The sequence below is a fragment of the Condylura cristata genome, unplaced genomic scaffold (assembly GCF_000260355.1).
Source record: "Condylura cristata isolate star-nosed mole 26May11 unplaced genomic scaffold, ConCri1.0 scaffold00006, whole genome shotgun sequence".
Classification (NCBI taxonomy): domain Eukaryota; kingdom Metazoa; phylum Chordata; class Mammalia; order Eulipotyphla; family Talpidae; genus Condylura; species Condylura cristata.
This window is the reverse complement of record NW_004567107.1, coordinates 20929273-20954824: the sequence shown is the minus strand read 5'-3', so window position 1 is coordinate 20954824 and position 25552 is coordinate 20929273. Positions and strand designations below refer to the sequence as shown.

Here is a 25552-nt window from a genome sequence, read left to right as displayed (position 1 = left end):
ACAGCACTGAGAATCTAAAGCTGCTTCCGCATGAGTTCGATTCCCACCTGCCCCAGAGGTGACCACCATGGCGTGGCAGACCTCTAGTGACCCGCCCACTGCTCCCCTCAGCAGTGTACTTTATCGATCTGCCTGCTCTGCTCCCCACTCTGTCTCTGGTGCAGCCTCTCACCACCCCTGAGCCTCTCACCTGTACCCCAGTTCTGTATGCACAAATAAATCTTTAAAAAAAAATAAAATAAAAAATAATCACTCAGATGTTTAAGTGAATTGCTGTGCAGAGCTGCCCTAGGGAGTACCAAAGCATTGCTTTGCATTTTCCAGCTCGCTATTCCTCAGCTCTAACATGGAAATAATCTGGCAAGCAATGTCAGTGCAAAGCTTCTCACCAGCAACACTATGGAAATGTTGGGCCAGATAAGTGCTGTGGGAAACCCTCCTGTGAACTGTGGGATGTTTACTGCATCGCTGGCCTCTACCCACTAGACATTAGCAGCACTGAACCCCTCCCCAACTCAGGAACCAGACAACCAAAAAATGTCTCCATGCAACACCAAGCATCCCTTAAGCATTAAAATGGGACAGGACACATTTTGGAGCTTGATAAGGTAGACTCAATGGGAAGAAGAAATAGATTAAAAGCATCAAAGACTATTCCAAGAGGCAATAGGCCAAGTGTAAGACAATGAGCTTGCCCAAACCTTAAAATGTTCAACATAACAGCACACTCTAGGCTAAATCAACACCAAAATAAAAAATACTTATCAAATGAACAAATGGATAAGCCCAAAGTAGTCTCTAAAGTAACCCCCAACACAGGTAAGGTTTTGATAAATGTCCCAAGAAATAACTAAAGGAATCACTGTTTAATAAAAGCTGTGTGGTGACAGGATATTAATGCAAGGAAAAATTAATTTTTAACCTGTACATTCGCTTGGGTTGGAAAAGTGAAATCTTAAAGCTCAAATAAGAGAAACACTAGAGAGAAAACAATTTTCTAAACATCAGGCCTGCCGTCTCAGAACAGTAAAGTTTGGTGGTGGCTTTTGTTATGGGTGAGATCTGTGGGAGGACATCTGATCATACACTTCAAGGGCCATTTCCCTTTGACCCAGACCCCAGTAATCCTAACCCTAAGGACATAATACAATATATATATATATACTTGTATAAAATCTTATTATTCTGTAGTTACAGTTATAACTATATGGCTATACAATGATATAAGTAGTTATATGAAGTTATTAGTTATACCAGCAAACATTGGAAACAACCTAAAAATTTCAAATAAAGTATGAGCTTACAAAATGAAAAACCATTTTGAGGAGTTACTGTAAAGCTATCAGGAATGCCAATGGCATCATCCCATAGTAGATTTGGGGACAAAAGATCCAGCCCTATCTTTTACAATCCTTCAATCACCTTCTGAAACAGACATTTAATACAGCCCTCTCAGAACTGCTGTGAACATTAAAAAGATAACGGGTATAAAAGGATCCTCAAAGCTCTGAAACACAATCAACATATCATGAATAATTATTATAAAAATGAAAATTATTTGGAAATATGAGAACATACATACTAAATAATATAAAATGAAAGAAAATAGCACATGAAAGAGTGTGTGTGTGTGTGTGTATATATATATATATATATATATGTATATATATATAATGTGATGATTATGGTTTTTTCCATAGGATGTCAGCATTCAAGTCAGATTTCTCTGGCTAATACTGCTTGAACTGCTGGACACTCAGATTAAATGTCATGACCTTCCATTCTAAATTAAGTGCCTATCCACTGCCTGGTACTATCTGACATGGTGCTATCATTTGTCTATTTTTTTTCTTCCTAACACTTATCACTGTATATAGTTATTTATATTAACATGTTAAATTTTATTTAAATAAATAAAATTATTTATTATTTCTTATCTGCTTCCCCCACTACCCTGTAAAATTCCCTAATAGTTCTTAAGTAAGGAGTTTTCATTTTAATTTGATAACTTATTGTCATCAAACAATGCCCACATTCTAACAATTTATTAGAATTACCTAATTCCCAGTCACAGGACTACTAAGATATAATGAGCAAATTAATTCCAAAAGCAAGAAAAGAGGCCTTACGGTCATACTCTGTCCCCTCTGTGCCATGAGACCTTGGTATGTAGCTTAGCCAAAACCTAGATGAAGAACCTAAGAACTCTGAAGGCCCTCGTCCTCCTCCCTGTCCCAGGCCCTGTTTGTGCTGAATGAATACCACCCACACAAGTGAACTGCTACTTTGAACTCAAACTGAGCTTTGCACCCAATTTTCGCAACTCAATTTCAATGCATTCTTTGCCCAGTAAGAAAAGTGGAGACCTGTTCCTTTTCCTAAACCTCATTGGTTGTCCCATGAGTCTGCACAATGGGGGCACCAGATAGGTCCCCAGAATTTATCAGCCAAGAAAGACGCAGAGCAGAAGTGCAACCATCTGCCTTTCAATAGGGTTGATCTGGGGTATACTGAGCAGCTCCCAGCTTTTACATAGTTCTTTCTTCTTGGCAGCAGCATACAAGGTTCCTAGAGCAAAGGAGCCTCTTTGAGACCTACAAACTAATGACCCAGTTAACACTTTTACCACACATTCAGCAAATAGTTATTAAGAGTGTCCATGATGCTAGGCTCAGGAGCCACATGGACTGACTCCAGGATGTCAGAAGAGGGAAACATGCAATGAATTCCCATACATTTGGGGCAAGCACTATCATGGAGCTGTTAACCCTTTCCTACCAATGGGCAGGACTGATTCTGATTATGTTAACATCAGGGCACCAGAACTCTTAACAGATTCTATTAACCAGCATAACTTAGAAAGCCAGCTAATTAGAATCCAGTTAAACTTTAAATGCTGATAAATCAAAACCTGCTTTAAAAGTCCTGTGCCAGGAAACTGGTTCTGGTGCTATTTCCATAATTGAGCCATTCTGGACCCCTATGTCCTCTCTCAAGTCCCAGCTGCAGCAACTGTACAGGGGGGCAGGCCAGAACTTTCTAGCTCTCATAATCTAAACATCTGCAATCAGAAATAAACCACATTTCTTTGCCTCTAGCTCAGCCTAAAACTAGGTGAGAAATCTTTCTTTCTGGTTCAGCAAAATACACAGAAATCAGGAAGGGAACAAAAAGGATAAGCTAGCAGGTAGTGCTGTATTATCTAAAAAAGCTCTTCTGTCAGGCTGTTGGGTCCTTATCTTCTCCTTCAACAAGAAATCTGCCAAAGGCTAAAATTGCCTTGCCTAATCCTGCCTATCTCGTGAATCTCAACTCTTTTAAAAACCATAAGCAATATTGGGCAAGAACAAACAAATTCAACACCAGTAGAGACTGGCTTGGTCTGGGTGTCCCAACCCCACATCCTGTTCCAGGACCCTATGCTCCAGATTCTGTGGCCGAACTTGGGGAAAACCCTTCCCTGTTTTGTGCCTCAGAGTTCTCATCTGTAAAATGAATGGTTAGGGCTGTATTACCCTTGAGTGCTCCTTTCATTGTTAAGAAGATACAATTCTCTGCACTACTCAATAATAGCTAAGGGACACACCATAGCAGTGAACTATCCATGGTGTGAGCTGTTGCCAGCAGAAGAAGCAGGGACCACACTACACACAAAAGATGAACACACGTGGCTCGGGAATGCCAGGGTTTGGGGAAAGACATGGGAGGAAGAGGGAAAGGCAAGGATGGGTTCAGAAACATTAAGATTTTGAGACTCAGGATAGAAAAAAATGACACTACTGTAAAGCAATTTCACATAGTGGGTTAGAGTCCCAACTCTAGAGTCAGACTCTCTGAATTTCAACCCCACACGTGCTTCTGACTAGTAATGCAGGCCCTCAGATATATCCTTCATCCTGTCTCTCTACTTCAAGTTCCCTAGTCACAATTCAAAGTGTCTCATGGGGTATGTGCTACAGAAATGCAGTGCAGAGCACATGGGAAGTCATTCTGAGTGTTTATTTTATTATTTTATTATATAATATTATGTTTTGTGCTTTACTACTATTATTATTAAAATAGATAGGATTCTAAAAAAATCACCAAAAAAAAAAAAATAGGATTCTACTTTAGTAATTCTTATTCCTACTCTCTTCCTAGAGACCTTGGGAGCCAGATCACTAGTACTTGTGATTACTTGTATCTAAACAAAATCAGTTTTTCTCATACTAAAATAGAGAGATGATTGATAGACAAATTTTAGAGTATACATTCTTTCACAGAAAAATCTTAGAATATAAACATTCTTATGTGTACATATATTTATGCATATATATATTCTTATGTTCTTGAAATATTACATGTCAGTTCCTTGAGAGAATTTTAAGCACTTGTGTTTTCAATGGTCATGTAAACAAATTTAAATAAACATATCTGGATTTCTGAACACCTTCTTCATAACTAGTTCTGGCACGATTTCAAAGCCCAAGTTTACATATTCGTGTTTGTGGCTGGCAGCAATAAAATTATAGCAGACTAATGAGAAAGGAACAGATGTAGATGCAATGTAGGAATGATGAGATGAAGGTCACAGGGAAAACAATTGGAGAACTGAATTGTTAGCACAAGTATAAGATTACTCAAACTCAAAGGATCAGCATTATAGCCTTCAGTGCCATAGTCAATTTACTACTTCTAATCTGTTTCAACTAAACAAAGTCAGCTGTCTTACTATATTAATTGGAAGAATTTGAATTATACTGGTTTTATGATTTTGTTTGCATTTAATTTGTAAGTCTGTGGGGAATCACATGATTATATAATAGCCTGAAAATACAAGGAATTTATATATAAGGAATATATGCAAGGAAAATATATACTTTTCACATATGTACATATTTAAGTAACATTAAAATAAAAAGTTTAGTAAACACAAGGAGACCTTAATGTTTTCATGCATTTAAAGAAGCACCAAGCATTACTGTAGTTTGAGAAATACTGACTTGAGTTCCCTCCAATGTCCCTTATCACTCTAAGAAAGATGATCATTTTGGTTACAGTGTGTTAAGCTTTATTAAGACAGTCAAGTCAGGAAACAGGGCAGTGTGGGAAACACACTTAGCACTCCAGAGAGGAGCATCTGAACACAGGGTGAGGGATGAGATATCTATTCAGACAGAAAAGAAAAGGTAACACCTGCACGTCAAGGTGTCTACTGTGCTTTATTGACCTCACCTTACTCTCTGGAAAAAACATCAATCATATGCACATTAAAGATGATCTTCTCACGATTACTCAAAGAATCATTGCCTTGTCTGAAAACAAATGGCTTAAAATCCTCCACAGAAATACAACTTTCAGTTATATTCCTCCAGGTTTGCAGTTTCTACTGACACTGCACTGTTCAGATACTGATCTCCAAGAGCTGGACCATTCTCTCCCAGAAAGGGGCTCCAGTAGGTGCTTTTGGACAAGGTAGGTGGCCCCCGGGGCTGAAGCAAAAGTCAAGGGTAGGAGGACCGGGGACAGTTCTGTGACAGATTCTGGATGTCAGAACACTGGGAACAAGCACAAACCAAGCTAATATTCCTGTCTGGTTGCAAATCTCCCCTCTGTGTGGTCATGCAATCAAGACCACACAGCCCTGAGTCCACTTGGGTTAGACTTGTCCAATCACTTTGAGGAAACTGAGACTTCCTTTCCTCCCGCCTCCAATTCCAACTTAAAACCATGAAGAAAAGCGTAGGAGAAGCCCGAGAGAAACCCAAGCTTACTGTTTGTCTTCTTCTGAAAGTGAGGTTCTTCCACAGCAGCAACCTCAACTGAGGCCAACAAGCCATGCTGCCTCAGCTGGCACGCAGAGCAACCGGCGTGTGGCTCAGGAGCCGCGGGGCCAGGGGCTGGAGCTCACAGCACGGAGGCTGTGGCTGGTCATGAACTGAAAGATAAAGCAGAAGGGGAGAGCACCGTCAGTCAGAGCTGCAAAGTCATAGTGAGGGCTGTTGCTCCAGTCCCCTCACCTGAAACCTCAACACCCGGTCTGCATCATGATTGATCTCTAGGGTCATAAGTCCCCAACGTCCAACCATGGGGTTTTCTATTAAACAGGAATTCTGGGAGCTGAACGGAGGCAGGCTGGGAGCTAGTCCTTAAGAGTCCTGATCATTTTAGCTCCATTGTTAATGAAAAATGCACTATGCAAGCAGACTTAAGTGAGCAATCTTAGGTGTTCAAAATACCATGGTTGCAAATGGCAACCAGAAACTGCCTGTTCTAAGGATGTCAGCAGCATTACAAATTTTGTCTTAGAACCTGGAATGATTTAGGCTATTCTCTGAAATTTACTGCAGACTACATTTTCATTTGGCCAGTAAGTTGAGTGCTTTCATTGATAAATGGCACCATAAATAGTTTCCCAGTCTGAAAAAACACAGTATGTTTTAGCTGACTGTGAATAAACACTGAGGAAATGCCACCAACAACTGGTTCCCAGGTGATGAAGACAACTGCAATGCTGTGTCTGTGGAAAGAAAACAATGTTCTGAGGAGAAACAAGTCCACCGAGGCAGGTAGAGAGCACACCTGTTAAGCCAACAAGCTCCCACTGTCCAGACATTTGCCAGAACTGATCCTGCTGCCTGCACCTGCACAAGGGGCTGGCTACTCCTTGTCAGGTATTACAAGTGCTTCTTGGAGGACTGTTTTATCATTATGGGAAAAAGGACATTCTCATCAACAAGAAATGGACACATTCTATATGTCCATCTGCCCACTGAACAACTTTATTTTATGTAACACTAGAAAATTCCAAAGAGTTGTACTAAATTAAATTGGGGAGGGGGCAGAAAATGAAGAGTGGGAAAAGGGAAGGATGCTAGGTTAAAGCAAGGCTCTACTGCACTACTGAGACATTAGCAGAAATCAGAAACCAGCTTTACTTCTACAATTCACTCAATCCATCACTGCCACCTCTAGTACAGTATGAGAAATAAACAGCAAAAAACCGAGCTTGGAAAGCAGTGGTCGCTTGTGGATACACAACTGAACACTCAACTAAAATCCTAGGTGTCCAAATCAGATCTCAATGCAAAAACCACTAGCAGGAGTTTGCCCTTTCCACCACCCTATAGGATATGATTTAAAACTTCCAGAGATTTGAAAAATGAAAAAGAGGCCCTGCCTGGTGGTGCAGCGGGTGGGAGCTCAGCACTGCAAAGCTGGCCAAGGCAACTTCAGTTCGAGTTTGATTCCCAACCCCAGAGATGACCACATGGTGCAGCAGACCTCTCCTGACCCTCCCGCTGCTCCCCTCAGCAGTGTACTTCATCAATCTGCCTGTCCTGATCCCCACTCTGTCTCTGGTGAAGCCTCTCACTGCCCCTGCACCTCTGGTCTGTACCCCAGTTCTGTATGCATAAATAATCTTTTTAAAAAATGAAAAGGAAAAAAAACAACTTCTAGAGGAAAAAAATAGATTAAAGGGAGTTTTACATGTCTAAAAGAATGAATGACACTACTAGTAAATGGTTGAATTCATTCATTGACAATCTAACACATCAGAAATTCCTCTTAAGTGTTCAAGGCTTAGGACCTATTTCTTTTCTTTATCATTGCTCAGCAAACTTCTAAAGAGGACTGAGCCTCAGTGTTTCTCATGTCAAAAAGAAAAGTTAAAGCAGCACTGCATCAGCTTGCAGTTTGTTGCTTAAAGATGCCCACTGCCCTCAAGCACTGAGAGCCAGATGTCACTGCGAGATGTTCATAATCCCAAATTGCTTTGTAAGTGATATAGGTTAGGGTTTGCATTCTATAAATGCTGAAATAAATAATTAGCTAATTTTTTTTTTCATACAAAAGCTGCTCTCTAGAAATCACTTGGCTGATTTAGAAACCACATGCAACTTCTCATCTCCCCAATGTTACAATCAGGAGAGTGGAACACAACTTTGTAATTAAGTAGGGGAAGTTAACCTATAGGAAGAGCACAGTCATGAATTAGCCCATATCCCAACAATATGTCCTTGGCCAAACTTTATGCTCTCTGAGCATGGACTTCTCGTTATAAAATGCCTACTTTGCATGCTGCTTTAAAGATTAAATGAGATAACATGAATAAATGTATTTATATCTACACAGTACATGGCACATTGTAAATACCAAAAAAATGAGTTATTTTCTCCTTTTCTGTTCTATCAGTACCCTCTAGCAGTCAATGGCTATATCCTGTCCAAACAATGTTTTCTCTTCTATTATTTCCAGCAATTCCATAATGATTTCCAGAAAGAAAGGAGGGCAATATAGGAAAGATAAAATCTTAATAGACTAGTGTTGGAGACCCCAGAGCCAAACTAGGCCAAACTAGAGCCCAGAATCCCATAAACCTGAGTAGATAATATAAGAGGAAAAAAAAAAAAGACAAACCTCTATCAAGTGTTCCAGAGAAGAGAAGGACCAGGAGAAGGAGGTGTTTTGTTTTGTTTTTTGTTTTTTTGTGGAGAGCACTCCCCTTGGTATAAAGTTTTTAGTATAGGTTCTGCCCCCAGGAGCCTTCCAGGAGATATGCGGAGAAGGTTAGCAAGTAGCTCAGAGTAGCAGCAGAATGTTCTTTCCTCTCTGGCTTATGCTGGGTGTAGGCAGGCTTTCTGCCCCAGTCTCCCCACCCACCTTGGCTTGGTTCTGGCCACCTGCAAAATTCCCTCCTCTCACTTCAGAACACAGTAATCAATGTTGGGAGCAATGCTGTCCAAAGAGGAATGTTTGGCAATGCTCAAACCCCTCTGCTCAGGTAACTGAAGCCAAAGGGACATTTCTACATCAGTTTTCCAAGGAAGTGAACAAACAAACCAAAACCAAAGAAGGCAGTATTATGTACTAGATTTCTCAATGTTTCAAAGCAAGTAGCACACCCACTTCTGTCCTGATGCACATTCCAGTTACTGGCTGGAAAGGGTCCACTTCCCAGTCATCGCCACTCACTCACATCCCAATTGTGGTTGAACACACAGCCTCTTCACTGATCTCCCTGCCTCTAGTCTCCTCCACCCCCATCCATTTATCACAAAGCAAGCAAAGTTACTGGACTAAGCCAAACGCCCAACCAAGGCACTTCCCCACTAAGCACCTCTTGCCAGGTCCTTACTGCCCTTTGGGTGAAGTCTAAGCCTCCCCAGGCCTCACCCTGAGGTCTCTACTTCCTGTCACCACTTCCTACCTCCTAATGAAGTCCTGGAGAGTAGCTGCAGGCTCTGAATGGCCTCTCTCCCTACTACCACTGGGGTTTCCTGGTACATTTTCTATGTTAAAACACTTTCTAGGAGTTCTGACAACCTTAGTCTTCCCCTCACATTCCTTTCTTGATCCTCTCCCAGACCTCACAGCTGGGTTAGGAGTCCCTTGTAGATCTTCCCACAGCAGCCTCAGTTTTTCCTTGCAGGGTTTCTTCCACATTCTAATTCCAAGCAGGGCAATTTCTATTTTCTTTGCCAGTCTTTTTCCCTAGTATACCAAATGGTACCTGGTGTGTAGTAAGCACTCGGGGAATGTTTGCTTAATTAATTAAGAGATGGACATGAAATTTAGGGTTTCACAATTTAAGGGTGGTAGCATTCCTATAGCTGTGGTAACTGATTTCTCAAGCTTGATTAATGGATTCAGGCAAATTGTCCCCAGAGGGAGCTCTGTATTCAGCAGGTTTCCACGACACACTTGTGAAGGCCACAGCGGACTGCTGAGCTTTCCAGATGACTGCTGGGGCACACCTGGGACATTGTAATTGATTCTCACTTGGCTTTCTATAAACAGCAACAGAGTCATGAAATCTGTTGATGTCCCAGGTCTGATGAGATCCATCCGTCACCTAGATGGATCACTCTTTACCAAAATTTAACATTTTTCCCTCCCAACCTTCTTTGTACAGTGTGAACTTAGCAGAAGTGACTGTTCAAACCTTTAACCATTTCCTCAGAAATTTTCACCTCTAATTCCAATGATATTTTAAAATTGTTGATATCTTCAGAGTATAGCAGACTGCTAAAACATCACCTCAAATAAGTAAAAGGTGTTCAACATCATTAGTTTCAGAGAAATGCAAACTGAAACCAAAATGAGACACCAATAAACCACTACAAAAAACTAATAAATTTCAAAATGTTAGCAAGTACATGGAGCGACTGAAATTCTCACACAGTCTTAGTACTCACACCCCAGGCAGGAGTCTCTCTTAGGTAGGAGTGCAAAAATGGAGCATTCACTTTGTAAAGAAGTTTGGCAGTTTTCAAAAATCCTCGCCTTTTAGTATAATAATTAACATACCCCATAAGTCCAGTCATGCCTTGGAAAATCTAACTCTTCATAGTATAAAGCTTGATTATTTTGATTCCTGAAGAAGGTAAATGGTGGATAAAATAGTCACCACTAGTTCATTCAACAAACAACAGCAAACTTAACTCTACAAGACACACATCAGCCACAACAATGCTTTTAGTAAGAGACTTTCTGTTCCAGATACTGTTCTAGACACAAGACTTTCAACTGTGAACAAAAGCACCAAAGCGTTTGCTCTCCTGGGACATCTATTCTAGAATGGAGGTAAAAAAACAAAAACAAAAACAGACAAGTTCACAATGGGTTGTTAAGGCATTGAATGGTAGGAATAAGGAAGAAAAATAAAGCAGAATAAAGGGAGAAAGTAAATGCGGGAGTCACTCTTTCTGAAGTACCTTAAGGACAATGACATAAGAAAGTAGGCCATATGCCTACAAAAAAAAGTGTCACCACAAAAGTGTCACCAAATAAAATTTTAAGTTAAATGTATTAACCTCTATTTTTTTCATCGCATTACTTTGTATTGACGTAACATTGGTTTACAAAACTATAAAGATAGGTCTGCTTTTCATAAATACCATATTTTATAATTATTTTTTTCTAGTAAGGACATAAATGCAGATATTACAATCCTTTTTCACATTCATAGTTATTTTAATAAATATATACTTTAAAAGGAAAAAAAAATTTGAAGGGCCCCAAGTGAGAGGTAGGATTGTCAGTTCTTTTCACTTTGCCCTAAACCAAAACCTGAAATGCATGACAGACTCAGTGCTGCAAGTAAAAGAAAAACAATTAGGTTCACAGAAGCTTGGCTTGAGGGGGGAAATGAGGACTTAAATCAATACATACTACACTGCCCATCACCACTTCTTCACATAAACATTTGGTCCTCTGGAACTTGACAAGTAAGTTTCAAAGAGAGAAAAGAAATATAAAGAAGGAAGGAGAGAGAAAAAGAGGAAGGCATGCTAAAGAAAGACAAGGTAGGAGGCTTTTGTTTTGTTTTCCAGCTGGTAAAGTGAAAAAAGAAACTGAAACTATTCTCATAACTACCTTCTACCCTTCTAAAATACTGACTCCGTGGACAGAAATGTAATGGGGTACAGCGGGGGCGGGGGGAGACGGGGGCATGGAAGGGGGGAGGGGGTAAGTGCACGTGTTTGCACTGGTACCAGAAACTCTTAATATGTGTGGTAATAGAAAAGTTGATTTATACTTTTTAAAAATAATTTTTAATTTTTTAAAATAATTTAAAAGTAAAACATACTTTTCTTTCCTTCCTGCAAGAAAACAGGAAGCATATGAAAGCACATCCTCCAGCTTTCAGGCTGAACTCTGATCAACCTCCCATCAGTAGAGAACCACATAAATGGCATAGCCCACTGGAGCAGAGATGTCAGTCCCTCTAAAGAGAAGAGGGCAACCTTTCACAAGGCCATGCTCCAGCGGCTGTTGTATAAACAGTCAAAGTCTAATGAGATATGGGAGACCCCTACCAGCACCGCTTCTCTTATAGAGAATCTGGGGTCCCAGGAAAGCAAGTGACTTGCCCAGAGTCACCCCTTCAGTTAGAGGTGGCCAGCGGTTTCTCAACAAATAGTTTTTTTCAACAAAAATACCATGCTCTTTCCCACTAAAGTGTTTCTCCTACAATTCTGTTTACTGTTCTGAACACATTTTCCTTAAGAGTTCTATTGGAATTGTTCATATGTGTAGACAGCAATTAATTTTTATCCGTCAAAAGTGGTAGTTTTTTGATAGCTGTTTCTATAATTTTAAAAATAAGTAGGTGTATGCGTGTGTAGTCTGCTTCATTAGATAAGTGTCCACATAGTTATCTGAAGTGACACAGCAACTTGGAGCAACAATCAGTATCTCCTGATGATTTTTAGGTGTTGTCTAACAATAAACAACTCACCACAAACTTACAAAGCAGTAGTATTTAAGACAGGATCTAACTATATCACATATAAATTAAAAATATGTTGGTGCTGGGCCCTCCCTGGTGGCACAACAGGTTAGGACACAGCACTGCAAGCTAGCCGCAGCCACTTCAGTGCTAGTTTGACCCTCCACCCCGGAGCTGATCCACATGATGCAGCAGACCTCTCCCATCTCGCCCACTGCTCCCCTCAGCAATGTATTTCATCAGTCTGCCTGTTCTGCTCCCCACTCTGTCTCTGCTAAATCCTCTCACCACTTCTGACCTCTGGCCTATACCCCAGTTCTGTATGTATAAATAAAAACAAAATCTTTAAAAATATATATATATATGTTGGTGCTAAAGCTCAACTGATTGCCTATTCATGAGATGTTGATGCAAAAGCAGAAATCACAGATGTTTGTGCATATCATCTCTAGAGAAATATAGAAGGTCCTGTAAAATTAGGATGTGAAACTTGTAAGCTCAACAAAGAACACTAGCTTTGGGAAAGGTCTGCCTATCTAAGCATTATGTCTTAGAATCAGAAGCCACATTCAGGGGAAAAGGCTAATGAGGTGACTGTCAGAAGAACAGGGTGGAACAGGGTCACTAATTATGACTGAAGACAGGAAATGGCTTCAGTGGTGGTGAGAGAGGATTTTGAGTCATCTAGTGACTTCTGCCAGACTGACCATCAGCTTTTCGAAGCCTGAAACTAATCTGACTGCCCCAATTTAACTTCTGGCCTCCAGATGCTACTAGGCTCTTTATCATTATAATCAACTTGCTGGTCCCTAAATTCCACCTCGAGTTCCCCCAAAATTCTGTAAACCTGTAATTTCAGTAAAACTTGCTTTAGTTGCTATTAGGCCCTTAGAAGCCTGCAGAAAGGCCAGAGGTTGCTCCTTACCCACCTCTGAATTTGTGTTCCTACTTAAGCCATACCACTACTGTAATATTCAAATTTGAGGAGATGAAAGAGGTAAGCAATGCTCCAAGATAAGTCAAGGATAAAAGGAAGACATTCTATCCTTCTAGAGAGGCTACCATTCTATTATCCTTCCCATTTTAAAAATACAGACCCAGTGAATTTTATCAACTCTAATAATACATAACTTGGAGGCTTTTTAAAAGTACCAAGTCATTTACATAATTATTATTACTGATAACTGTATACTCTTTTTTTGCTCCCAAATACATATTCACTTTCCTGCTAGTTGATTTTCAAAATAAAATGAATGCAGAAAAACCGAGGTAAGACATTTTTGAAGATCACAAATCGAACCAGAGAAGCACATTTTCTCATGTTGTGAACAATTTTGTTTTCAAGGAGAATGAAAAAGTTTACATCTATTTCTATCAGGTCACTGATATTTGTACATAAGCACAGATCCTATTTATCATGTTCAACACTCCAGCTGCTACCAGCTAAAACTGTCTCAGGACTTCCACAACTGTCAAGAGCCAAGGTTTCTGAAAGAAAATCTGTCCTACACCAAAGTTTTTGTTTCTTTGTTGTAAAATTAAAAGAAATTTCAACAAAATGCTAGAGATAGCCTTTTTACCCCTGCTGATTTCCACTAAACAAATACAGGGCAGTCTTCAAAAGAAGACTTCAGCAAACACAACTATTTGCTTTTTCTCTGGTAGGGAGTACGTAGCAGATGGGAAAGAAGAACCTTTCCCCTAGTAAAGTGATCCACTTGTCTGTACTATATGTCATGTAAAAATAAAAATAAAAATTTTCGGCCACAATCATAATGTCAAAATAAGGGGGACCTGCCACGAAGGGAACACTGAAATCATAAATACCTGAATTCAGAGACACAGACAAGTAGGTCTTCATGAACAACTACTTTCTTTGCAGAAAAATTAGATTAGACAATGTTCCCTATGGGAGGAGAATTTTCCAAGAGAAGTTTAGGAGAAATGGCCTACTGCCTTTATCAGCAAAAACCATTTGGCTTGGCCAAAGGATCAACAACTTCAGATGTTCGACCTTCTCCCAGATTAAAGGGTTTATTTTTACAAAAGTGCTCAAAGGATTTGGAGGACAAACAAACTCAAATCACTTCACTGCCTTCCTCTTCCTTTGGGCCTTTTTTCTAGGCAGCAAACTCCCCCAAACATCCTTAACTCCTATTTTCTTAAGTCAATGGTCCTATCAGAAAGAAGGAGATTTTAGAGTAAACGTAGTTGAGTTTAAATCCTGATTCTGCTCTGAGGTCCTAGGTTTCAGGAATCCCTGTATCCTCTCCATAAAATAATATATATTAAACATCTAGCCAGTTCCTGGAACAATGTAAGAATTCAGTTAACAGTTGCTGGTATAATTAGTGTTGCCGACTTCACAAGGTAAGACACAAAGGGAGCAGTTTTTTAAAGCAATCTCTCTTCTCTTTTCTTCACTGACCTAAGACATTATTTCTCCCAAAAGTTTTACACATTAACCTAGAACACTTTCCAGTGCCCAACTCAGTGGGAGAAGTGTTACCCTAGTATCCTGCCACCATTTATGCTATTGTTTTACTATAAAACCCCTTCTGGGGGACCCTCACCATTCACACTATACTCTCCACATCATGACAGTCCTCAAGCTGTCTGCCAGACAGGCATGCTGAGTCTTCAGCACCTGGTCTGATTTTCCTCTCCACCCATTTCCGCAATTCAATGTAAATTCCCTATATGCAACCTGGGCCTTATAATTCCTCCATCCCTTCACCACTTTCTATAGTCTGCTCTAGGTTAGCTAGTAACCACATGGTCCCTGCTAAATTGTAAGCCATTCACAACAAGGCAGCTGTGTCTCAACATCTTATTCTGTGTCCAGTGTTCAGGATGAATTGTGCACCATAAATATTTGTGAAATGAAGGCCTGTGAAGTGAGACCTCAGGGGTGAGAACAGATACACAGAGCAGGTTTACTACAGCAACAAATCAGAAATTTCATTTAGAGTAGAGTAGACCAAAAGCATGATAAAATTTCCAACTGTGTTCAAAGAAACACAAATTTAAACAGCAGGAGTGCATTTAATTTGTTTTTCTCAAAACCACTCTAATATGTTGGGAAGGACATTCATTTTATTTATTTATGTATGTATGTATTTTTACTTCATCTGAGCAAAGAATCTATGATTTGCACAAGTGAGGCTTCAAAAACCCTTCAAAAACCCCCCATGAACATCCCAGTAACAAGAACACCTCTCTAGGGGCTCAACCCCAAATACAAGAATGTCAGCTTTGACCAGAAGCCTAGAACTCTAAATGTAGAGGCTCAAGTCAAGAACTCAGTTAATGAAAGCCTGGGTACAATTTCTCCTGCTCAATACTTTATTCCTTTTACTTTTGATAGACTAAGTTACCTAATCTCCAAGTTCTTGTCCAGTTCTAGCCCACAGAGCATGAAACCAAACCCATAGCCTTCTCTAAAATGACCTCTTTCCCTAGCCAGAGTTTGAAGCAATTAGGCTTCACTCCCAGATGCCTCTGTCATTGTGATTTAGTGAGTAGTTAAGTGAAAATCTAGTCTAGGTTCCAGGGCAAGCACATTCACCCAGGGCCCAAGCCCTGCCCTCTCAACTTTGTAAGTAAGTACTCTTGATAAATTTCTTATTAATTTTTTTAATGAGATCACAAATTTAACTACATATACTTGTGATTTGGAAAAACAAAAACCTAAGGATATTAGACTTTTTTGTTTTTAACACTGTCAATAAGAACTCCATTATGTGAGGTCTGGCAGAATCTTCAGAGAGGAAATAGATCTGTGTTAGTCTGATATTTTCAGATTAATGGTAATTAATCTGTGTAATTCTTCTAGAAAGAGCTACTGTCATTGAGATGATTCACAAATCACCTTTGGAAGAGTATATAGAAACCAAACTAGAGATCGGGGAAAATAATAATTATAATAAATTTAAAGAAAAATTAATAGGCAACTATAAATCAGAGGCATTCTACAGGGGGATGGGAGGGAAAGGGATAAAAACAGCAGAGGGACTATGGTGATGGTCCCCAGGTGAAATGGTGGGGGGAATTTTACAGGGACTACACCTGAGAGAAGAAAGCATACAATGCACAGAAATAAAGAATGATGTAAAATATATATAAATGATATAAATTACATTAAAATGAAAAAAAAAAGACTCACAAATTAAGCATTTTATGTGTCAGAGAAACAAGAGCTAAACTATTAGATGGAATTTCTGCAAGCCTCCTTCTTTCAAGGGTGACTTTATGGTATTATTTAAAACAAGCATCTCCCAAGTGTCCCAGTGCTAAGTGTCTGTAGCAGGTAAGCACTGGAGTCCACCAGTCCTGACCTGTTCTACCTAAGACAAAGTGCCTTGCTGGTCTCTGTAGTGGCCAGGGAAACCTCTACTCCCCTTAATGGATGCCCCTGGAACAAAATGTCAGAAAAGCCTCCATTTATGCTCAGCAGAGGAGAAAGCCACACTGTGACCACGTGAAATGTGACTGGAACAGGAAACTAGAAAATACCACTAAAACTGCAAATCCTGCCACAAGACTGGCAACTAAACATCACTTGACCAAACAGGTTCTTTATCTTGAACGCAAAGTCCTTACAATTAACATAATCATTAATGTAAAAACAAAACACTCTGCTTCCAATCAAAATTAGCACATTTTTTTCGTTTTTAATTACGTTGATTGAGGTAGAGTTGATCGATGTATCTTTGGGGATTAGAAATTCAAACCTCCACAGACACAGAGCTGCACACTATGCCCCTCACCAGTGCCCATATAACCTCCCACCATGCTCCATGAGCCACTTCCCCACCCCCACTCCACATCATCCCCTTCTGGTTGTCTTAAGCATTGCATTCAGATGTTAACAATTAATCTTAACCAGTCCAAATTAGCCTGGTGTTTTATACGTTTGTGTGAAGGAAACGGTCCCTAGGAAAGTGCCCCCAATCACACAACTGAAGAACAATTTTTGAAAGAGAGAGAAATCCAGTTGAAAGCCCCCTTAAAATTCAACTTAGGCCAACAGACAAAATAAATGAAGGAGATCACTACAATACACAAGGATTTAGAGTCCAATTGAAGCTGAAAAGGATAGAAATTTGTAGACATACTTCAGTGTCTACTAAAAGGACACTACCGTAAATTCTGGAAGAACAGTCAGAAGCCTGGATTAAAAAGGCAAAAGGCCACGATCTTAATTTCCAGTTAATGACAGCTGGGGAGTGAATTTAGCTAAGTCACTCTACCACTTTGAGCCACAGAATAGAAAATAAATCTTTATGATAAAGAACCACAATAGATGGTCATCTCCAAGGAGAATGGTCTCAGAGTTTGAATCCTTGACTCTGCCATTAGAAAAATATGTCAGACAAACCCAAATTACTATTCCTTATATCAGGTACAACATCTGAAAAATGAGAGTTATTAGGAATAAATTGTAGAGGTACCTAGATTTCAGAAGATAGACACAGTAGTAAACACTGCATCACATGAGAAAATTTGATTCTTTTCAGTTCTTCTTTAACTTTTATAAAATTTTTATAACATTAAGGAGAGTCTTTGGTCTTCAACACCTCTTTAACACATACTAACTTCCCTTTTCATCAAAATGGAAACAAGTCTCAGAGTCAGCACCTTAGGAAAGTTTATTGACAGTTAAGAAACACTGTTTATTCTAAAAAAGTTTTAAAGTTACTTCTACTTATGACAACTAATAACCCATTTTCAATTTAGAGGATTAATATAAGGCTAGCTAATTAAAAAAAAACTGATTATGGCAAAAATGTGAGTCAATTTAAATAAACTGGCTGGCTTAAAATCTGCTTATTGGGCCTCCCTGGTGTTACAGGTGTTAAGTCTCAGCACTCTAATGATATCAACAGCCACTGCAGCAAGAGATCTATCCCCAGCCAGGGAGGTGACCCACATGGCACAGCAGACCTCTCCTGTTTCTGCAGCTGCTCCCCTCAGCTGTGTATTTCAGGTGGGAAGCCAGTTCTACTCCACACTCTTGTCTGTGGTATATCCTCTCACCTCCTCCGCCTAAAACCCAGCTCTTGTATGCATAAATAAATCTAAAAAAAAAAAAAATTAAACTGCCTATCATAGGGTTACAGTGACAATTAAATTATATGATTGGGGGAAACCCTAGTCCATACACTGTTCTCATCTATTCACAGTTTATGGGAAAAATGAGTATGAGTCGGCGGTACAGTACAAAAAATAAACAAACAGAAAGGATGGATGTGAAATTCCAGAACAATACGAAGCCAAAACATAGCTGGAAGGGGTTCTTTACAGAAGCCAGAGGAAAGAGAAAAGCCTACAGAGGAAGATTAATTTAACAAATACTGGCTGAATGATATTAAGTGCTACATACTCATGAGAAAACAGTTGTATTTCCTTAAATGTCTCTTATCTGGAACAAAGCTGTGAAAACAGGCCAGTCCTATGTTAGGAGGGCCCTGAATGCCAAGCTCAAGCTCATTAATGATGAGAGAGCCTTAAAATCTTGACACTTATTCACCACTTAGTATGTTATATGGTGTTTGACAAATATTTACTGAAAATAAAATGTATTTCAACTTAATGCTATTTTTTGGTATAGGAACATATTTAATTTATATACATACTCTTCTGGTACCAGAGACAATGTCTCACCCAAGCTAAAGTAAACTGCCACCTTCTCCCGAAACTCTGCACTTGGGAATGAAGAAGAGTCTATAGGTCGATTTAAAGTCATTAGTTCAGGTCTTCACTTTCTCTGCATCTCCAAGGAAAGCTGCTATTTCCCATCAGTATTGACTTTATGTCAAAGTTGTATCATCTAAATACCAGAGTCAATTGATTTCAAGTTGCCATCCCCTTGGGGACCTGCTGCTTCAACAAAACAAGTGTGGCTTGACTTTTGGCAAAAACAATTATTCCAATCTGGCATACAACAGGAATTTCGCAAAGCAAATGTAAATCAGGATATGAAATCAAATCAACTCCTCAGCAGCTTCTACCTTCCTCTTATGGTCCCTCCTCCATCTTGTTCCTTTCTTCCTTCTAGTCCCTAATCTATTATGATCTCTAAAACAACAAACTCAGGATACCATTTCAGAAATCGTATTTCTTACCTGCCTACCCTCAATAAGAATCTTGCAAAGTATTTAGAAATGTCATTAGTTCAATTCTCATCCTAAAACAGGCATTGGCACTCTTTTCTTGGAGGATGAGCATTAGAAGTTCTTAGCTTTCTTCTCATCAATTGGCTTAACAGGATGCAATTTAGGTATAAGAGGTAAATCCTATACTCAAAATGGAGATGTCCAGGATGATACTCCAAATGAATATTTTATTTCTGAGAGATTTCCCAAATAGCAAGTAGGAGACAGAGACAAGAAAATGACTCACCTGCTCTCATTAAATCATGTTTGCACTGTTTAAATTTACTGAAAAGAATCAATTCCTCCTCCTTTGCATTTCTCATAAATCACCTTTTGATTCTATGACTCAGGTCTTTGCCTGTAGGCAACTTCAATGTCTTCTCTCCTTTTTCTCCTCTCCTCCCATCATGTTACTTTTTTTCCATGGTCAATCTCCCCAACAAAGCACTGAGCATTCCTCTATTTTTCTACCTCTCAAAACTCACACATCCTGTTACAATAATACTGTATGTGTTCCTCGAGACATATCTCTGGGTAACTTCAAAGGATCATTCTTTCTCCTAAATACTGTCCTAGAGATTAAGGATTTAAAAACTGGATGGACTTTTTAAGACTTATGTATGCAATTCAACCACTTTTATTTCAAAAACCAAGAATCAAAATCTCACAAAAAGTAAAATAGTCAAAAGCAGATGTCACTTTAATAGTTTCTGGATTTACATGTAAAAATTAATGAAACCAGAATACAGTTATGTGTAAAATGTTCAGCGCACATGCCTATATATTTTTTTCCAGAGATTCCCTATCTTTCACTAATTCTCAAGTGTGTCAATAATTCTCCCCCCCAAAAAATGACAACCAGTGATTGATCATATATTACATATACCAACTAATATCTATATACTAATATATAGTATACACATATTTCTATGCACACACACACATATTTCCTCCTAGGAAACGCCGCATGTTAAATACCAGTTATCATAAAATGTCTTGACTTTAAAACAAGCCAGATAAACTGCATTAACTTCCAAATGCTTCTTGGAAGTTGGATTTGGCACAGGAAGTATTGAAGTTTTAAACAAACACAGAAAAACATAAGAAAAGGATAGATCCCATGCATAAACGGTTATTTTCAGGTGTTCTGTTAAGTATTTAATTCTCTAAATTACTTCTTGCATGATCTCATTCTTAAGAATAAAAAATACATGAATGTGCAAAATTAAAGTATTTGAATGTGAATGTCACAGATCATACATTTCCTTAAACCACAGTGTCCTCAAAATGGGAAATGAAACTGAAGAGAATTATTTTGTTTATTAAACAAAAAGTAAGCTGGTGTAAATAATTTTATTAACTACTGAATTTGCTCATAAGCCTAATCTTAAATACAGTTACCTCATGTCTAATTCTATTTGTTAAGATTTTCTGGAATATTCCCTCTTAGAATATCAGAAACAAGCATGAGGTTTCCATTCTCTTTTAAACTTGTTCTAGGGGCCCTCCCTGGTGGCTCAACAAGTTAGGGCACAACACAGCAAGCTAGCAGCAGCAGCAGCAGCAACTTCAGTACGTGTTCCATCCCAGATCCCAGGACCTGAAGTGATCTACATGGCGCGGCAGACCTCTCCTGTCTTAACAACTGCTCCCCTCAGCAGTGTACTTCGTCAATCTATCTGTTCTGCTCCCCACTCTATCTCTGGTAAATCATCTCACCGCTCCTGCACCTCTGGCCTGTACCCCAGTTCTCTATGCATAAATAAATAAATCTTTAAAGAAAAAAAATACTGTTATCTTTATAAATTTGTTCTAATCGACTTTTATTGAAACACTTCCATATCAAGAGTTGAAGTAAGGACTGGATTGATCAAAGCATGCCTCCTGGAGAAGGAGAGAGATAAATGTTAACTGCCGCAGAAAACACAGTTATGAATGGTGCTGTAATCCAAATCCTATGGGAACAAAAGGAAGGGGATAACCAATTTATTTCAGTGTTAGCAGGGAAGAATGAATGCAGAAAAGTTTCATGAGAAAGATAGCATTTAAATCAGTCTAAAGCAGGGTTTCAAAAGCTAAAGACATTTTGTACCAGTTTCTTCACGAAATGGAAAAAGGCAGGATTTCAAACTTAATTTGTTTTAGGAACCAATTTGGAGGCACTTCTATTGTTAGGTGAATGTTCTTTGTATTGATATGGTTTATGCTCTCAATGAAATGCAGAGTAACCACACAGGCCTCTGTCTGAAAACAATTTTGTATTTATGAAGTTCTCACTCTGACTTCATATAGTTCTAAAATGTACTCTCTAACATCTTATCCAGTGAATATATACAACTGAAATGTGAGAATAGCTATACTTCCTGCTAGTATATTTATTTGTCAAAACTTCAATATTTTGACAAGTCTTTACCTTGATGGTGGCAAATTTATGAGAATCAAAACTGCCTGGGATGCAACCCCAACTTCCCTACTTACAAACTCCATGATCAGGCTACTTAACCCATCTATACCTCAGTTTCCCCATCTATAAAGTGACTATAATGAGACTAAGCATCTTAGGTAGTTCTGAAAGTATAATGACAGGCATTTATGGTTACTTCCACACACAGATCTGAGGAGAGTCTCCTTTTTAAATGTTGGTCCTCTTTCAGAATCGTTAAAACAAATTTTCAGAAAGATCTTTCAAAATTTGATGCTGGGATCTGAGGATGTGTGAACCTATTCCTTTAAATCATATACAGTGATAAATAAATAAAAATAAAATTTGATGTTGGGATAACTGACCATAGAGCATTATATTTGCATTACCTCAATATACAAACAGTAAATTTAAAAAGTATTTAGATTTCACAATATTTTAATACTGTAAAACATTGTTTCTATTGATATTTTCAAGATACAAAATGAGCTGATAATTAAAGAGACTAAGGAAGTATCCATTTAATTATTTTAGGAGCTATACGTTAAAATACTAACTTGGTAATCACTGCAAATACAGTATAAGCCACTTGGTTTATGGGTGGGAAGATCTCAAAAAAATGGAAATGGGAAAATAGTCTAACTTCTTTCCACAAAAGATAAAAACTACTGAAGATAATGAACTGAACTACTAAATTTCATTCTACTTCACTCATTTTTAATAATATTTGCATCAAGACTACCTTGAGCAAAGGATGTAAAAACCTGGCCCTCATCACCCTTTTCCAATCCTAGAATGATCAATGTCTCACATGAACTGCCAATATGTCCTAAATCAAAATGTGTCTATTTAGATATATTACTATTATTATTATTATTATTATTATTATCATTATCATTATTATTATTAGACACGCGTCTAGAGGCCTATTTAGTTGTAAACTGAAATACTTATAAGGGTTGAGATTTCAAATTTCACCTAGTGGAAACAAGTATCACAGCATCTCCAGACAGTTTCTATTCCTGCCGGGGTACTTGTGAATTAGTCTTACCATCTTAGCAATTCTTGTCATGGGTGCTGGTCACTCTGATTCTATTGCTTTTTCTCAACTAGATACTAATTTGCTCTTGTATCCGATAGTTTCCCAAAACTCCATTAATTATTTTAATGCTTCACAAGAACTCTGAGGGACCAGGATGGCAATGGAAACTACTTGAAAATTATACTATCTGAAAGGTTGTACCCCAGAACATTCTCCATGATTTCACACTTTCTTTGATTTGGGAGAAGTGGCTCAAGGTAATGATATGAACAAAAGGGCTCCATTAATTCTGTAGTAGGTGTGAGGGGTTAAGAAAACTGAAGTAAAAGGAGAGATGTGAAATGAAATCCCTGTTCGTTGGTATTTGAGTTGTATATGAAAAGAAGATTAAAACTTAGTTTGGGGTTCCAAACTACTGTTAAGAGAACCAGCAAGACTCCCTTTTTAAATCTGGAAACTTTGTGAGAAGTTTTTGGTGGGGGGGGGAGGTAAGAATTCAACTTGAGAAAATTACTGCTTTTTTTTTTTTTAGTGTCAGAATGTGACCCCTATAATATTGAATATATATACCACACACTCACTGTGTGAGATGGCATTGTAAAGACTGGCTTTAAAAGTTGACGGTATCAGTGCTGCAAAAGATAATAAGACTCATGCTGGAAGTAATTGCATCACCAGATACCTTTCTTTTTAAAAATCTTATTATTGCCTGTTTTATGGTAAGTGCTGAAAACAAAAACAAAAACATAAAAAAGCACCCGTACAAAACCCTGCAACCACGTCCCCAAAACCTTAAAATTTCTCAAATGTCTCAAGGTCTCCAGTCAAGAAACAAGCTAATAGAAAATAATCAGCGAAGCTTTTGCCGGATCTTCCAGTTTTCCTCCTAGTCTACATCTACTCCTCTTCCTCAATCTCGGTCAGAACCCAGAAGCGACAACACCCTGTCAAGCCAGCCACAATCTGGCTACCCGACGATACCCAGGCCACCCGGCCAGGAGGCGCTGCGGGTCAGTCCCCCGGGGCCACTGGCAACCCGCGCCCAGCCCTCCCTACCCCCACAGCAGAGCCCAACCCAGCGGCTGAGCTCTGAGTTCTGCACCGCCCGCCGGGGTTACTCCCGGTCATTACTCTGCACCATCTCTCCAGCTTCCCCATCTAAGCCGGGTCTAAGGCAGCCCCTACTGACGAGCAGCAAAGGGCAGAAAGATGAGGGGGGCGAGAACGTGGCGGGGGGATGGGGTGGCCGGAGGGTGGGGGTGGCACTCCAAATTCAGGTTTCCTTGGGCTCTCTTTCTAAGTCTTGTTTTATAAAAGAACAAACTCGTCTCCCGCTGCGCTTGGAACACCAACTCCGGTGAGCGCCCGGAGACCTAAGGCAGGTCCCCCAGATCAAACAAAGCCCCCGAGCCTTCGAACCAGCCAGGAAGCCACGGACCCCGTTTAGCACAACCACTACTCGGCTTTGGGGCAGTAAGAAAGCGCCAATCTAGTCTGGAGGCGCACACAGTCGATTCCCAGGTCAAACCAAACAGCTTCCTGAAAGCAGGGTGGGGACTAAGTACTGGCATTGGTGCGGTGGTCGCTGTATGACCCCCATACACAAGGGTTTTCAGCTCTCGGGCGCTTCCTAACAAAGGGGAAAGCTCGAAGCTGGACCTACCACTCTCCGGCAGTAGCGCTCCCAACACGCTCAGGAGCCCTCGACACCGCCGCGCCCGAGGCACTGAGCCCGCGTCCACGCACACAGGGATGCTCCGCGGGTTCCGGCGCCCCGCGAGCCCCGAGCGCAGCAGCGCTGCAGCGCCGCGTCTTAGGGTCGCCAGAGCTCATCTTAGAAAGTCCTTCCCCCACCACGAATGCCGCCCCAGACTCATTTGCAGTGCAAGGGGTGTGGATGAGGGTTTTCCAAAGTCCCTGAAACCCATTGCTTCTCAAAGCTTCCTCGGTTCCTAAACAAAACAATAACGCCCCGGTCACGGGAAAGCCTCTTACCTGTTTTCCACTTTTGTGTTTGCTTCTCTTTCCCCCACCCTATGAAAACCTCTTCCAGAGAAGGGAGAGGAAAAAAAGAGCAAAACGCCCCGAGAAAGTGGCTCTGGCTGGGCAGCTCCTGCAGCGCCCCCAGCCCTGCCCACCTGCACTGGGGTAGAGGCGTCGGTTCGGCTGGGCCGGTTGCGGCCCCACTCACTCTCCCTCGGAATTACGGGGTTTTTGCCGCGACTAGTTCCTTTTATAGATTCGGTCGAGCCGAGCGCTGGGGTTATTATCGGTCAAAGCCTGTTCTCTCCCTCTTTCCCCGCCCCCTTCCCCAGCCTCTGTTTATGTAGTTCAGTCACTCCGCACAAAGCACGTGGAGCCGCGGCCCGCCCCTTAAACGGGCGACGTCCCGCAGTTCCCCGCAGGGCTGGAGGCGGAGAACCCCGGGGAGTGGGTGCTCGCGGGGCCGCCGAGCCCAGGACCCGCGCCTGGGCGCTGCGCCCACATTGAAAGGGAAATGCCGGGCTGGGGGCTGTGCGCGAGGGAGACTGCCTTTCTGGTCACGCTGTAGCTGCCGGTAGCACTAGCGGAAATTGCTTCCTCTAAACAGCAAATTTTTCCCTTTGTTAATTTACTCAGTCCTAGGGCTGAGTTGGGAGAACAGAAACGCGAGGCAGAAACCCTTCCGGACGCCACAGTCTTTCCTTCCTTTGGCAGTCCCAATTGGGGCGGGGGGT

At 40.2% G+C, this 25552-nt stretch overlaps 1 protein-coding gene across 1 annotated transcript in view; it reads right to left on the bottom strand.

Moving 5' to 3' along the window:
• The window catches only part of ABCA1 (ATP-binding cassette, sub-family A (ABC1), member 1), a 117162-nt gene extending 92226 nt beyond the window's left edge, over positions 1-24936 (bottom strand). The window contains exons 1-2 of the mRNA XM_004677462.2: positions 24831-24936; positions 5754-5917 (exon numbers count right to left, since the gene is read on the bottom strand). Of these exons, the coding sequence (XP_004677519.1) occupies positions 5754-5819 (66 nt within the window). The 5' untranslated portion in view covers positions 5820-5917; positions 24831-24936. The remainder of the gene's footprint in view (positions 1-5753; positions 5918-24830) is intronic.
• Positions 24937-25552: the final 616 nt, after the last annotated feature.